Source organism: Leptosomus discolor, chromosome 4 (assembly GCF_034619465.1).
Source record: "Leptosomus discolor isolate bLepDis1 chromosome 4, bLepDis1.hap2, whole genome shotgun sequence".
Taxonomy (NCBI): domain Eukaryota; kingdom Metazoa; phylum Chordata; class Aves; order Leptosomiformes; family Leptosomidae; genus Leptosomus; species Leptosomus discolor.
This window is the reverse complement of record NC_141394.1, coordinates 33069656-33086440: the sequence shown is the minus strand read 5'-3', so window position 1 is coordinate 33086440 and position 16785 is coordinate 33069656. Positions and strand designations below refer to the sequence as shown.

General features: G+C 44.4%; 1 protein-coding gene across 1 annotated transcript in view; it reads right to left on the bottom strand.

Annotated features, from left to right (window-relative positions):
- Positions 1 to 772: 772 nt before the first annotated feature.
- FAM13A (family with sequence similarity 13 member A) overlaps positions 773 to 16785 on the bottom strand; it is a 131886-nt gene continuing 115873 nt past the window's right edge. Inside the window, exons 18-23 of the mRNA XM_086464422.1 lie at positions 16366 to 16449; positions 12076 to 12171; positions 10426 to 10509; positions 6189 to 6385; positions 5393 to 5494; positions 773 to 4367 (exon numbers count right to left, since the gene is read on the bottom strand). Of these exons, the coding sequence (XP_086320548.1) occupies positions 4241 to 4367; positions 5393 to 5494; positions 6189 to 6385; positions 10426 to 10509; positions 12076 to 12171; positions 16366 to 16449 (690 nt within the window). The 3' untranslated portion in view covers positions 773 to 4240. The remainder of the gene's footprint in view (positions 4368 to 5392; positions 5495 to 6188; positions 6386 to 10425; positions 10510 to 12075; positions 12172 to 16365; positions 16450 to 16785) is intronic.

The window sequence follows — 16785 nt, the reverse complement described above, 5'->3', positions numbered from 1 at the left end:
ATATTGCTGGAATCAGCCTCTTCTGCCAAACCAGAAGGCATTTTGTAAGTGTACCCACTAGGAAAAGGGTCTTTTTGCCCTTCAGGAATACGGCAGCATCCAGAGACAGGAAGGAAGTGAGCCACCATTGCCACCGAGTCACCCCAGACTAGAGGGTCGACAAATGTGCCACTTGTTACAGTTTTCAAATGCAAAATTAACTTCCCCATCCGCACGCAAGCCAGCAAAATCTCCTCCTGCGCCTTGGCATACAGAAACCAGCCTGGACCCAAATTCCCTCCCCAACAGCCAGAAGTCCTCGGATCCTTCCCCCAGAGACATGAAACAGAAACAGCGAAGCCACAGTAATCTGAAGAACAAGCTGAAGCACAACCCGCACCCTGTATGTACACCGAGCGTCAGCTGGTCTCACACCTGACCAAAGCCCCACGGGGTGCCCAGCCTCTGGCATCCGTGCTTCTGCACAGCTGCCCCCGGCCAGCAAGGGCCACCAGTGGCAAGGGCTGCAGCACAGCCCTGTGATGGCCCTGACCAGCCATCCCTTCAACCCCAGCCCTGGGCCAGCCCCAGAACAGGGCGAGCTTCGCCTCCGGGCACCACAGGGACAGCCACGGGCTACAGCCTGGCTCCCGCCTTGGCAGTTCCAAGCCCTGGCGAACCACCGATTCGCAAACATCTCCAAAGAGGACTCGGGAAGCACCTCAGGCTGGAGGAGGCAGCATTTACCCTCTGATACTTGCACATACCAGGAATAACTGATGTAGCAGAACGATTAAAAGATAAAGATGCTTTAATTTCACTGCCTTTAACATAAACATCCATTATTTGACTGTCTACTCGGGAGTAAACAGAATATAACCAAATGCAACTTGTAAGAATGACAAGTTTTCCTCTATCTTTAACTCTTGCAATCTTATTTTGTCCAGAACCCGCTCAGCAGCATGATTTAAATAAAACGCATTTATTACACCATGGTGTGGTAACACAGACATGCGTGCCTGAAATGGCCCCCGTGGATGGGAAGCCCAACAGACCATACTGCCACCCTACAGCAGTCAGTTTGTTCTAGTGACATGGAAACAGGTTGTCTTATACTAACAGCTTATTTATATCACATAAAGTAGATTTTTGTACAGTACTTCACACCTTTTAAAAACACAGTCTTGTATTTAACGTTCTCCAGTCAATAATCATTGGTGTTGGCATAGACAAATCATCAAACAAAACACAAGATGTTGCTTGGGTTGACTTAGAGGAGTGTAGCAGGGCAAACATAATTTCTGGCTATTTGTGGTTAGTGCGAAGTCAAATCATCCATGGGAGATACAAAGACAACATTTTAGTGCTTGGGTCTTGGAGCCCTCCTCCTGTGCAGGCTTGGGAGAGGGAGTCACAGCATCTGCAAATCCAGGACAGAAAGTTGAGCATTTGTATGTGTCTTCCCAGTACCGGATTTTTAAAATTCACATCTCCGCGATGGTCTTTCCTAGCAGTTCCCTCTGCAACTAGGCTGGTGATGGCTTGTTTGTTTGTATGGTTTTTGTTTTTGTTTTTTTTTCCCGCAGGGAAAGACTTGAACAGAACAGTTTAAAAAGAGAGATGGATAGGCGTGGGTTTTTTTTCTTTTAATGTACAATCTCAGTTAACAGGTTTTGTTACTTTTAGCTTTCAAAGTTCAAAAATATAAACTCTCTAAAGTGCATAATTGTACTTACATTTCATATAAACTATCTGAAATTCTAGCAATATACCATGTAAACAGCGCTAACTAAGCATCAGAAAATGCTACAATCTCATCAGTTTAAAAATAAAATGGACTGTTCCCTACATATCATTTATCAAGATTTGTCAGGGGCAAAACTGAAAATTTACCCATACACAGTGCAAACAGGCTTTTAAAAATAAGCAGAAAAAAACGACTCCTGGGAAGCCTTGGCCCACTGGAAAAATGTTTGACTACGAAGAAAGGGCAGAAACTGCTTCTCTTGTCCATACAAAGACATCTAGGCCCAGATTCAGGAACACATCCAAGCTTTAGTCCATTGTAATCCAACAAAACTCCAAACGCAGACCAGCTCGAGGCGCGTGCTTTCGCTTTGCTGAACTGGGCCGGAACGGTACCAAACTGGTCCAGCGCTAAGCAGTTTTTCGTAATCCAACGTCCTTTCTCCTCCCACTTCTACTAGCAGAGTGACCCTGCAGCCAGTTTGGCTCAGGTGCTGTATCTAAAATAACCAGGGAGAGCTGACTAGGGGCTCTGGGAGGAAGAGCCCACAAGAGCAGGCTGAAGGTCAAAGGCACAGCTCTGTTTGCCCGGGCTGCCCTCTGTTCAGAGCGTGGTTTACCCTGGTCAGGCTTCCCTTCCAGTCAAACATCTTCAAAAGCAGTTTTCGAGCCCGTTTGTCAGCTCTGTTAACACACTCAAAGGATCAGTTTTGCAGAGGCAGAGACCCTCATCTCCCAAGTGACAGAACTCAGCATCTCTGAAAAGCCAAGCCCCAGGTTGGCACAGAAGTCCTCTGGACTCCTTGGAAATATGAAATTCAGTCTTCGCTGATTTTATACAGAAAGGGCAATTCTGCAATCAGTAAAAAGAAAAACCCAATCACCACCAACCTGGGAGTCCCCCTCCTAAGTGCTTTCACTAACACCCACACATCTCTGCCTTACCCACCCAGACCCAGTAACAGGCATGTGCGAACCCACTGGGAGAAGGCTGCCTTTTGAAGTGCTTATGGGACCCTGAAGAGACCAAAACACCCTCAGCATGAGTTTTGGCAAGAATTAACATAGCACATTCAGCAAGTGGGATGGGGTAACTCTTCAGTACCACAACCCAAATATATCTATTTGTGAGCCCACTTGGCCACATAAAGAAGGAAGGGGGAGAAGCTGTTCTGGGGTTCCATTTCTTGCCTCCTCTGGTGTGACTGGTGTGAGGCCTGGCTATGACAACTGGCACTGTGTGTGATCTCAGCCATTTGGCTTCTGCACTTTAGCTCCCGGGGGGAAGAACACAAAAGCAAGCATTACAGAAATGCTCTCCCTGGGACATCATGGTCGAGCCCTGGCTCGGGGCAGATAGGAGTTGGTGCACACAAGCCTCTGGCTCTATGCTTTCAGTTCCCCCCAGGACCCTCTGTGCTGCTGTACCACCTATACACACCGGGAAGAAAAGACCATCCTCTGTTGCCACCATCACAGCATCACGCTGCAACCCGCTTGGTCTGATCAACGGTGTACATAAAAGGACAAAATTTAGGCTAGAGAGTACGTGTGACACCCACATGGACCGTTCAGCTTGGGCTCTTAACACCTGTATCAGATGATGAAGCACATGTACTAACGGGGTGGGTGTTACAGGTATCTTTCAGATAATTGATACCAGACATTTAACCCATCAGCTACCAAAATCCCAAGGGATTCTGACTTAAAGCTTTTAAAACCTCTTTTCCTCCCAGTTGCCTACACATGGTCACAATCTCCTTCCCAGCAGAACAAGCCAGCAAGAACCTTGCTGCACGGATCATCATCTTTGCTATCCCAAAGAGATGCAAGTACTTTCTTCTACTTCAGTTGAATTTGCCATCAAAAAAGTGGGTAGAAAACCCAACTCAAGCCCAGGCAAAACTGTAACTAACTCACCCCAGCTCCAGGTGATGACCAGAGATTCTTACAGCATTTACCTAGAGCAACAAAAGATGCCGGACTCCAAATAGCCAGGTCAAAAGTCTGAGCAAATCCTTACTGAAGCTACAAGAGAACAGTCTTGGCGCTATCTGACCTGTGCCTTCATATGAGGTCAGTCAGGGCACTTGTCTGTCAAACTAAAGTAGAAGCTACTTCATGATTTAATCACTACTCTTCCTACTTTGCCTCTCACTATGATATCCTGGGAAAAAAGAATAGCATGGCTGGCTTTGATATTCTAAATATTACAGGATCTGTAAGCAAATCAAAACAGAAGGATCCCTTCAGTGAAGTCACTGAGCACAGCATCACGTCTCCTACACTGTCAAACTCCATTTTGGGCATCAGGCCTGGAGAAAAAGTGGGCAACAGCAAGTGTGGAGAGCGACGGAAAGCCACCTGTACTCGCCCTCCCGCCTCTGGAAATGGCCCTTCAGTTCCCAGGGAGCTGCTCAGCTCTCCCCAGCCAGGTTCTTGCTGCATCTGCTTCATGCATTTGTCCATTTGGTGCTCTCTCCTCTTTGTTTATTGGCAAAAACAATCTTGTCCTTTACATGATCTTGGAGCTAATATCTCTTTTACTGATCAGGACCTCCAGCAGCCTCAGCTTGGCCTTCATCTGCTTGTACTCATTGTATTCTTCAGCCATAGGAGTGCGGTCTTCTTTCTGCACGTTCCTATAGGAGTGAAAGCAGATCATGAGGATTTCTCTAACAGGACGTCTTCCCTCAGCAGCCTCCCTCTGTCCACCAAGACCTACAAAGCAGTTCCTCTCTTCCACTCCCCACCAGGCAACAAACCCAAAACGTTTATCCTTTGAGAGAAAAAAAATAAAACAAAAAAGGGGCAAACAAACTGCTCCAATGAAGTGTAGGATGCTTGCACATTGAGGCTGAACACAATCACATGGTTCCAAATCCAAAACCTTACTCAAAGCATGCCCTGCTGAAATCGCCAGCCGCTATACAACAGCTGAAAAACACTTCAGGAGCCATCTGAATGTCAGCCTGCTGGCACGGCAAAATAAAATACAGCTTGTCCTGGCTTGGCACCACATCACTTCTGTGAACAGGCACACTTGTGAAAAGGAAGATGGTATCTGATGAGGTTTCTCTTAGCTTACGTGAAACTTTTAAGTTTTCAGCGATCTTACAAGAACCTCTAAGGATGATGGCTGGTGGTACAATACTAACAAGATAATTTAAGAGTATAAATATATTAAAACATTCATCAGCTCATTAATGAGGGACACCTTCTGAAAACAAAGTGTAGCTGACAAACCCAGCTACACTAAAGCACAAACACTTGTTAAACTAGTGTCTGAATACCTCACAGACAAGCAAGAAGAGGACAGAAATCTAAACATGCATCATTAGGAAAACCCCCCAATTATTCCATCATTCCACCGTTCCTGTCAGCTGTGCTAGAGGCAGCTGCATTTTCACAATCTGTACTTTCGATTCCCCCTGCTTATCCTAAGACAAGGTTTTCAAAGAGGCTGCGGTCCCTGAAGTTCTTTGGAGGCAGGGGGTGGGGATGGCAGAGGGAAGTAATTCATTTTAATGGGCAACTGTAATGAATGTGGGTGAAATACTGATGATGATGAAGAAATATTTAATAGTGAATTCAGGAAGCTTTTCATATTTGGAGGTCTTTGAGCTGAAGGACAGAGAGACAAGAGAGGCAGCTGAGAAATTATTACCTTCCATTTTGTCGGAAAAAATTATCTTCAAAGTCTCTCAATTTTTTTCTGATTCGCTTTTTCTCTTCCCTGACTTCTTGGAGCTGCTCTAGGAGTTCAGGGCTGTTGGGTTTAAATACAAAGAAGATTATACACATATACACAATTATAACAGGAAACATATACTAAATCTGCAAGTGTATGGTGGTACATATGCCAAGCAATGAAGCTGCTCCTGCAAGAAGCTCTGGCAACCTGATGTTACTTGCAACAAAAACCTCCCTGGATTTAGTTCAGCAAAACAATCATACACTTCAGCTGAAGCCTCTAAGGAGGCCAAATGTGCATTTCACAACTCACCACTAACTTCTATGAAGCTTACTTGCTGAAGATAGGTCTGGCTTTGGTGACTTTTATAGGACAAAGAGTCAACGGTCATGACTTAAGGCTATGACCCACGTGTGTTTGCATAAGACCTAGGTGCTTCAAAGCAGCAAAGCTCGTTCAACTTGACCTCTCTAACACCTGAAAAACCTTGTAGAGTACAGGGTTGTTTTCATGATAAAGGCTTGCCGCTGGCAAACGGGGGCAACTATTTAGTGCTAGAATCCAAAGATACAGAAGTATCACTATGAGGACAAGGCAGTTTCTTCCCAAACCCTTTCATATGAGGGTCTATTGCATTTAAAGATAAACCGCAAAAACTTCTGACTCTGATCATAAACGGAAAAAAAAAAAATGTAGGCCCTTCTCTGACAAATAAAATGCTATCTTAGCAAGAAACAACTTTTTGAAGTTGCCTGTGAATTCAACATACATGGATGCTTCATGGAGATTTGAAAGCCCCATATCCTGACTGCTCCTAGATGGCATCTTATCATCCACCGGAGAAACAAAGCCGTCAGCATCATCTTCTAGTTGATCCAAGAAGCTACGCACGTTGAAATCTGTTTTCATGGTAATTGTGAAATCTGGCTTCACATTGCTGTCCTCCTCGGACCCCTCCTCTTCCTCCTAGAGAGAGGGACATAGCACCCCCATAACAGAATAGGTTACTGCTTCCCATCTCACAACCAGGCACCTCCTTTCACCACATGCACTGAGGAACAGACACGGAAAGTGGATAGGCAGAGCAAGCACTTTAATCGCTAAGCAATACAGGACACCAGAAGACCACCAGTAAGACACCCCATACTCAACGCGTGTCAGAGAAACTGTGACCAACAACTCAGACTGGTTAAGGAGACACAGGGCAACAAAACTGAGTGAAAAAATACCTGAGGTTCTTAGCAACCTGTTGCTTTGTTTACTTTATGTATTCCGACGTAAATAAAACCTACTTACAGTCACTATGCACACTGCCTAAAGCATACCCACCATCCTCTAAGTTTCCCTACAAATACACCTGGCTGCATACAGAGTGCCAACGTAAAACGCAAAATATTCTCTCAACAGATGCTGCTCAACAGCTCTCTCTAATGGCTGAATTCAAGACCTCAAATGCTTGTACAGTGATATCAATACGCTCAGATCAGTTTTTCAATGGCCCAAATGTGGGCTATGATTGATTGTAAAAGGACTGGTGCTGCTGATGTTTTCCTGACATCAGCTCTGTACCATTTAGCTGGAATAGACTAAAAACTGGAGCAGAAACACTCTGCTCAGTGCAATTTCTCCAAAGTACACCGATGAACTGGTTGTGTTTGAATTTTTTTGCCAAATTTTTAGGCACAAGATTTAAAAGTTGCTGCTGCACTTGGTACTTGCTAATTCATAATGTTCTGAAATGCAGGGCTTCTCTGCAACACTGTCCAGAAATCTGGATTATCAGAGAACAGGGCCCTGTTTTCTCTTATTTACAGTGACACTTCTAGACAGCCGTTTTCAACCTTAATATGAGGCATGAGCATTGGAGGAAGGTAATAAACGCCAGCATGGACAATAAGTCTCTTAAATGTGTATGTGTGTGTATATATATATATTTATTTTACAACCATGTAACTAGCCAGGAAGGCTCTAAGCACATGCATATCTTTAAAAGCTTTTGAGGGCTAATATCACTGAAGTCTTCAAGTATGTGTTGTTGCATTGGGATCAAAAGAAGCCATTTTCTTGACCTTTTTTTTCCATGCAATTCCTTGTGAATAGTTCAATTACTTCTAAGAGATTCTCCCATATTTCAAGCAAAAAGGGAGAAAGTTACACTGGGATCTGGCATAGTCCCATTAAATCCTCAAAGTCAGTGACTTATAAGCGCATACATTTGCAAGAAATAAGAATTTGCCCAGAGTTTTCTTTTTATGTTAATGCTCTAGGCCATGAAAACACAATGTAAAGCCACAAGCTGAGAATTACAACCAAGATGGAGTCTTGAGGATGAAAAAAAGATTAGCTGGGGAGAAGTCCTGAGTAGTAATAATAATTATAAAAGATACAGAAAAGTTTAAATGCATCTCAGGAAAATCTGCAGGGCACTTGTGAAAGTTAAAGCAATATTTAGCATATGATTAGACAACACCATTTCTCCAAATGTAAATTATATCTTTAAACAGAAGGCATAAACCAGCAGTCACGTACGGTCCTTAAACCCTGCAAACAACTTCAGGCTGGGCTGGGGACTGCTCACTGCCATTTACAAGCCCCAGGCATGCTGTCCTGCCCTGCCTGGTAAGGGCAACTAGGACTGAAGCAGGAGAATGCCAACCCTGCTGTGGCATGGAGGAGGATTTGCTAAGTCAATCTAAGCAGTAAAAGTGGTATGCTTTAGTTTAGGGGAACCTCTCTGGCACCAAAGGAGGAGCTCTTGGGCCCTTTCCTGGGACAGCAGGTTGCTTCTGGATTCCCCTTCTGGAGAGAAGGAAAGGGACAGTTTTCATAAGCAGTGCGACAAACTGCTCCCGGGGACAGATGCAAGGTGTAACTTGAATCTGTAAATCTGGCAGCAGTCTCTTCCCCATAGACGCCCATGGGCCTGTCTCACTTGCCTCATTCCAGGGCACCAGCATGCTGCCCAAGCCAGCAAGGATTACTCTGGCCCAGAGCTCAGGAGAGAGCCTCCTGCCAACGGAAGCCCATGGGAGGAAAAGAAAGTGTAGCAATTTCACTTGTTTAGACCTCAGTGCCAAAACACTACATCTGGCTGTCATAAGACCTCTTAAAGCATTTTGCTGTTTAAAATGAAGGAGCAAATTAAAATGATTCTTAGCGAGCACTCAAATGGAAATGGCCATCTAAGACCTTCGCTTTAAACAACTGTCACATGGGAATCTTATTTTAAAGCTGCACTGGCATTTACACCTTGAACCAGAATGATCTTCATTGACTAGATCCATGTGGCTTGCACCTGCTTGGATTTTTAGGCAATCATGAGGCACTTAAATTTTCCAGTTACAAATATAAAATCTCCAGATTATCCCACCATCAGCACTCCCAGCAAGCAAGCTTCCCAATGACTTTTTTTAACACAGACAATATTCAAGGTATTGTATCCAAATGTTTGGTAAGGCTTCACCTCAAATCACCTTTCAAACTTTTATCCAACTTTCCTAAATGCTTAAAAAAACCCAAACAACCAACCCAAAATAAAAAAAACCTGACAGAGTCAGGGGCTGTCAAGATAGGCAGTGCCCTGCCCACAGCGCACCTATGCAGGGGGTAAGTTCTGGGGCCTTTTGGCAAATTCCTCTCTTTAGTAGTTCTGAGGGTAGCTCGGTGCAAAGCTGCCACAGCAGCTTCACAGGGCCCCATTTAAGTGTTAATAGGCATGTATATGTTAACGGGCTTAAGGCTGTCACCCTGATCTTCAGTCAGAAACTGCTCAAGGTTTGTATTCCCTGCAGGACACTGCTGAGCTGGTGCGATGCTGCCCCAGCGCAGCACCAGCCATGCTGGTCATCAGAGATCACCATAACTGAGAGCTGTAAGTTTTGACTCTGGGTGCAAGCATAGGTGAAAACAGAGGACACGCTGAAAGAAAAAAACCAAAACCAAAAATAATCCCCGAGACCACTATTGCAGATTTGATCCAGCAGTTACCTAGAAAATACTGAGAGCTCTGCGATGATTAACCAGTCTCCAAACAGCAGATTAACATCTTCAGCCTGCAATCTGGTTTTAATGAATATGTGCCTTGAACAGTCCATTAACACACAATCTACTGTAATTGCCTAATAACCAAATGACCTTGGATGTCTAGGTCGGCAGTACTTACACCGTTAACCAAACTCTGGCTGGATAACGGGTAAGTGACCCCAGTGTGCTGAAGCACCTTTTTCCCCTGTTACACTGCAAGGGTAACAAAAGCAAGCCAGGGCCCAGCTCCATGCTGCATGTCCATGTCACTGGACTTCCCTTCTTGGGGGAAGAAGGCCCAACATCACAGCAGTCTTCACCACCAGGAAGTACTACCCCACAGTGGCACGAAAAAGAAACACAACAATCCTGCCATCCGAATCTGACCAAGCGTTAACTAGCAGAACTGAGTTGTTCTTACTTCCATCCTCATGTGAGTTGGTTAGAAATACCCTTCACAAGGTGGTGACAAAGAGTCCTGGATAAAGTAAGTACGCGAATGGGAGCAGGCATGGATCCTGTAAGTGCCCCGGTTGGCTCCACGCGCGAGAGTTAGTTTTGTGAGAGCTCATTCCTGCCATGGTGCTGTGTGCAAGCCACAGAGCTTTGGAGTGAGAGAAACTACTGCAAAACGAGTTAGTGTCATTAAAAAGAAGGGAGGAAAGCAAGAAAAAAGCAACATACAAAGGTAATTGTGATTTTTTTTTTTTTTAAAGCAAAATAAAATACGTTATGTGCGGGTGGAGGGGGAAGGATGGGAAAGAATGCAAAGCCAAGGAAATACTGGAGTCTTATCTACAACAAGGGAAGAATTTGATCAGAATTGGCGAGGCTTAAAGCAGCTACTGATTTTTCAGGAGGACACTGCAAAAAAATCAACACTGATGGAAAAAAAATATCAATCGATCAATCATTCTCTTTCATTGGTATATGGGGAAAATTGATGCAAACTGAGCAATTAGTTAGCAGCTGGAGGTCTTCACCTTTATCTCCTTGAAGAAGGAAGCTGTTTCGCCCTCGATAATTGGCTGCAGCAAAGGGCTTCTCCGCTTGCTGGAGGGGGAACCCTGTGACAGGTGTTAACAAGTATGTTACATTATGAACCCCTTTCTCCTCCACCACCTGCTCTCAGCTCATTCTCACCCACACATTCACTCTCAGCTCATCATTGGACCACCAGGACAAATCTAATTCTTAAAGAAAAAAACCACGCCTGGCAAACCCCCTGAACCTTGGGCTGTTTTCTCTCAGGAAGTTGCTTAGCAAGGGACATCACTGCCAAACACTTTTAAGAAAAAAGCTTGGATGCTGGAATACTGGCTGGGCAGGAACTACAAAGTAAAGGCTGCAACAAAATAAACCCCAGCCCGAGGCCCAAACACACACACACCATTTGGCTGGCTCTCCAGAGCTACACTGTAAGCCCAGCTAGACTCTCCAGGCTTGCTTTCCAGGAGCCAGATTTCCCACTGAAGTGCCTAATGATGTAGAGATGGATTTTCGAATGTATCCTGCCTCTGCACGAGCCTCTCGCTGTTCTTGCTCAACGGGCTGGGGAAAGCCAGTCTGGTCTCTTCTCTGCTAGCCACTGTGCAATTTCAGTTTTGGGTGTAAACAGGACCTGAGCTCTCTTCAAGAGCTTTGCATCAAACCGCTCGTGCACAGCTACACAGTTTCTTCCTTCTTGATTGCCACCACTGTGTTCCCAGCACACATTTTGAGGAGTACTTTGCATATTCAAGGAAGAACAGCTTTTTGTTTTGTTTTAAATGAAGGACCACCTCCCACTATTTGCAGAAAGAAATGCCACTTCTCAGTGTGACTGCACTGAGTCATGCTGTGCCAGTCCTTTCACTTCACTGGCGGTCTACAAAAAGCGGCCAGGACATGAACGCTGCTTGGGAACAGCAAAAGAAGTGAAGGATCATACATGACAGACAGAGTAAACAGGAACCATGATAAAAAAATTCTCTTTCTATAGACAGGCTAAAAGTATTCTGTGTGTATTTTTTAGATCAAATAAATTTTTAAGAAGTGGCCTACACAAGTTGTCTAAAATTAGAAACAATGCATTTGCTCCTCAGGAAGGTACACTGGATTCCTCGCTGCTGGCAGTGCCTCCTTGCCAAAGCACCACCTCAAATGAGGGAACATCCACCACTTGCAGGAACTCTTTAATACAAATGAAGCGTTAGGAGACTGTTGGCCCTTTCTCTCAGCCAAGGAGATTGCTATCTCCTGTGGGACCCTCACAAGACTCTGTTTCTGACATACAATCCTGTGTAGCCAAGCAGCATGGAAGACCTACAGCTTAGAGTGGATTGCTAAGGAAAGGGAAGTGAGGCTGTAGCCAAACACAGGATGATGAAGTAACAGCAGCAGCCCAATAGAAAGAGAAACAACACAAGGTGAGATGTGGCCCATGGCTCATGGGTGGGCACTAGTGTCCCTTGACCAGCTTTGCCCGATTTCAGTATATGGTGTGTCAATGATTCACTCATTTGCTTGATCTTTGAGTGATAAGGGAGGCTGGGACTTGGCCTTAGTGATTGTGTTGTATGCAAAAGTGTGGTGATCCCTGTTTCCTCAGCTTGAAACCAAAAAAATGGCCCCCAAAAGAATGCTCTACTTACAATGATAGGGATGGTGTTGGCTCTGGAGAGGATCTGCTTGACCAAGCGATACCTGTCATATAATGGCTTCATCACCTGTCGTTCATTTTTGGTAACCTGAAAAGCAAAAAGAAGCAAGATCCATGAAGTCTGCAGTAGATACTCCACTCTATAATGCATGTGCCTGTGATCACTGTTAGCCAGAGGGAGCTGGAAGGGAATTTTCATGAGGATAACAGGTTAGCAGCATTAGCCCTGAAACCAGTAACGCAAGTGCTCATGTACATCATTGCATCTCCTGTCCTCAGGTGCCAGATGAAGCAGCACCCAAGCTGTGGGGTGTCTTGCAACGCGGCTGTATGAGACAGGCGGTTTAAATGACCAATGTAGGTATTGTATGTCCACAGCACAAAAGGACCCATAGAGGCAGCAGTCTGTGCTTGGAATCACGTCTACCATTGTAAGGCACAACAAGAGGTTTCCCACCCTTATTCTTGTGGCTGGAACCTCAGAGGCAGTGTTTATGACCCATAAAAAGAGAAAGGAGCTGCAATGACTAGATACTTCAATGCAAGGAGACTTTCCCAGGTTAGGTTAAACTACAGATTTCACAAAAGTTGACTTTCTGGCTTTGCTATGCCTCCTAATTTCCTGTTCAAGCTAGCAGTTCTTCATCTTTTTAACCCCCTAACCTTCCTTGCCCTCCACTCCTCCTCCCAGCCACCTTGGTGGAGAGAAGTTACTACAGAACGGAGAAGGGATGAAGGTGCCAGGGCTATGTGGCATAGAGAAGACAGAATAGTGGTATGATGCCCACTTCAAGCCCTCCTTATATTGCTCTGTCCCTAACTCCACTCCTTGTAGCTTCATGTCACTCTCCCTCCTCAGCTTGAGCGTGTCACAAACTCCAAGTGTTCATTTGTGTTTTTCTTTCAGATCCAAGTGAAGCTGAAAACCTCAGTAGTCATGACAGTGCAAGAGATGGGAAAACTTAACAGACAGTAGCTAATGTGGGAAAGCGAAGGTCTGTCCAGCTAAGTACTAGTTGTGAGGAAGCTGGGTTTTACGTCTTCAATGTTTTGTTACAGCAGGGTTAGAAACCAAACAATCAAAACACTCAGCAGAACCAACCTGATCATCATCTTTCTTTGTATTCAGCACCGTCTGACCCACATCCTATGACAGTCCTTCCATTAGATCTTTTGTCTGACTTTAGATTATAAAGCTGTTATGAGGGAAAGCTTTAACTGATTCTGATGTCATGTCTATCTTCCTCAAGCCTTTTTACTGCTGCTGATCACCAGAGCACCTGAACAGCTGCCATATAAAAATCAACGTCAACACTGTAACACCCAGGGAGGTTTGTACAGTCTCCCTTTCTCTAGAAACAGGAGAAAAAGGCATACAGCTTGAGACAAGAAGGAAATCTGAAAATGATCTTTTTTTTTTTGTCTGCAGTTAACTTTCACTGGAGTAAGCTTCTAAAGCTCTCACATCCTCCCTCCAGAGCAGGAGAGGCTGTTGGTTTGCAAGGGGCAGAAGGGCAGTAAGTATTGCCAGGAGTGGGACTGCCAGGGTTGAACTCTAAGAACCTGGAGGTAGCATTTTCCTCCTGATAAGCCTGTTTCTTATGTTGGGGGAGATGAATACAGAGGAAGAAGGAGGAAGACCTTTTTAATCCTTTCTGGCTTCAATGCAAACATCCCAAAGCCTGATAAGTGGCACACAGATGGGCAGTCCGAGCTCTAAGGCCTGCACGTTCCACACCTCCAAAGCACAGTCGGGCTCCAATACTCGACAGCCCCAAGCTGGCTGTTCGTTGACTAAGCAGCTCGCATGGATTAGAGGGATGTGAGCAGCATCAAACAATTCACTCAGCTCTCTCTGTATCGAGTTTCATGTTGATGTGTCCGCGTTCAAATTGCACTGGCTAGCAAGTTGCCTCCAATTTCGGATGTTTCTCTGTAACCAATCAGCATACAACTGGAGAAACTAGGTAGCTTACATAAATACACATGTTACATTTTTCCTAGCTTTACTAGGTTAGCAGTTAGTAGAACAAGAGACACAGCACTACTGTTGGCTCAGACAGTCTCTGTTACTTAAAAAAACCCAAACAACTATGCTGAGGCTTATGCTGAGGCTGAGAACCAAACCTTCAATTAACGACATTTCAAAGTTGGTAAATAGCACTGTTCTGTATAGAAAAACAAACATAAGCCTTGGAATGGGCAAAAAATCCTTAGGTATGTTGAAGAATGGAAAAAATAAACTACATGCATCCGTCTCCGAATATCAATACGGAGGAAGAACACAGAGAATTAATTTAGGCATTGGAAGTAAAGCATACAGGGCCTGAGTCAGCCTTGCAGACTTACACCAGCACACTCAACAGCAAGCAGATTCTGAAAGAAAACGTTTAGCACATGGGCAAACTGTCTCATTAGGTAAACGTTAAGTAATTCCAGCAAAATCAGAGCATATTTTGGGACAACATCAAAATGCAAGACGATTGTTGGAATAATGGAGCCTTTGACATAACTCTGGGGCACACTCCACATGGTAAAATAGCAGCAGCTGAGCAACAGACCATTGCTTGCATTGTCACAGCAACTTGAGAATTTCTCCAGATGGACTTTTTAGCTTAACAAAACCAGTTCAATTTCCACCTTTGCAAGTTCATCTATCACTGGTGCAGAAAGACCCAGTTGCACAATAAATCTGATCTCCATTGTTTTTCCTGTTTAGTTAAATATCTTTTAAGAAAAAAAAACCCAAACAACAAAACATAGCACTTGGCTGAACTATTCCCATTCTCCTCAAGCTCTCAGTACTTTTCCACTGCTGCAGTGCCAGGAGCTGGGAACAGCAAAAGCTGATCAGATGCAGTCTTCCTTGCCATGCAGTTCAGTGTTGCTAGGTATAGACTGCTTACTTAAAAACAAACAAATTAAAAAGCTGTTATATAAAAAAAGCATCATAAAGAGAAGGGGAAAAAAGGTATGCTGACAAGCCAGGCTCCGGGCTTGTCCTCTTTTTAAACAGATTTAAGTGAGTTCACTTCAATGAGATGCCACTTGTTGATTTTTATCACTGTAAAAGCAGCAAAAGCAGACTCGGTCTCATGGAGAAGACAGGGAAGGTTAAGTGGATTCCCTCGAGCTGGCCTTTTGCTATTTTACACAGGAATAAAACTATATGTCCTCTCATACAACTACTTTGTTCTCAGTTGCTGGTATATGTGACTGTCCAATATTTGTGCTTTATGAAGGCATTTAAAGAAATCAGTGAGACTTTTTAAAACAATGGACAGAGGAGGAGATAATTCAGAAGCAAAAGGAAAGAAGAGATCAGGAATCCCTTGCAACAGAAGAATGACAGATTTGTCAGATGCACTAATCAAGTACTCTTTATCAGCAGTAATTTGCTGCTCCCAAGCCACTGCTCAAGGGATTAGCACCACTCTGAAATTAAGTCACTTTACCTATATATCTGGTAGCAAAGATTATAGTGTCATCAGTGAAAGAGGAGGTGGGATTCATGCAAAGCCAACCCGGTGGCCTGGAAGCCACCGTGTTTCTGCCACAGCAGGTATCAACAGGACTCAATACTTAATTCTCCATCTTCACAAATAATTTTCCTTTGTTAAGATCAAATGTGCAAGAAACCTCGTGCCCTTCATCTCTACTGGCACATGGAAGAAAACATCCATTTCTCAGAGGAAGAATCTCCTCTCAACTTATGCTGTGATGCTCAGGAGACAAACTGTTTCATGAATCCTTTGGCACAAAAAGATTGTGCAAATAGCAAGGTGCAGGTGCCTCCTTCCAAACAGCAAGGTGCCGGCAGAAACACGCTGTAGCTCCCCTAGGAAGGAGCAATGTATGCACACCTGTCTTCCCAGTCAGCCATTAATACTAGCAAATTGCAAAACTCCTGGTTGGATGGGGGAGCCACACACAACTATTCCTGTGCAGGCTGTATTCCCGGCAAAGCTGCTGAGTCTGCTGGGCCACAAATTGGATGTCTGTGGATCCTGGTGGGAGTGATGCCAAAATAAGGCACATTCAGCCTGTAGGCTCAGTCCTACAGTGCCTGCCGAGCCCAGCGCTGCGTGCAGACATCACCTTGCTGAGAACACACTTATCAGTAGCAGCAGTAGTGAAGAATCAGGGAGGTGGATTAGAGGATGCACGTGGGCTTGAACAGCAAGAAGTTCTAGTGACTGTGACAAAGGAGCATTAGGGGGATCATTTACCACAGACAAAGACATACAAAGATGTACTTTGAAAAAGGTGCTGCTGTACATACCGGTCTGCCATGAATGCTTTCATAATACAGCAAAGCTTTTTGAAGAGCCACTTTTTCAGCTGCTATCTGATCTCTTGTCATGTCCTATGAAAAATGGCACAGAGAGAAAGAAGGAAGAAAAAATCCGTCAGATTCCTGGACTCGAACAATACTGATTTGTGGCCTAACCAAAATCAGGCCATTTTGTCGTCAATGTTTTGAAGGCTCACCTCTGCCTTCCAGTCCTCTTTTTCCCCGCTATATTGCCAGAGACTGTTAACGTGAGTGGCACCCTGTGCACAATGCAGGCAGATTAAAACAGTCTAAACTTTGCATATGAAGGTATTTTATGAACATAAGGGGGATTTACTGATTATCAGTGTACTTCGAAAAAATAACGGCATGCAACCTTTAATGATGGTGCCTCTTAAGATCCAAAGT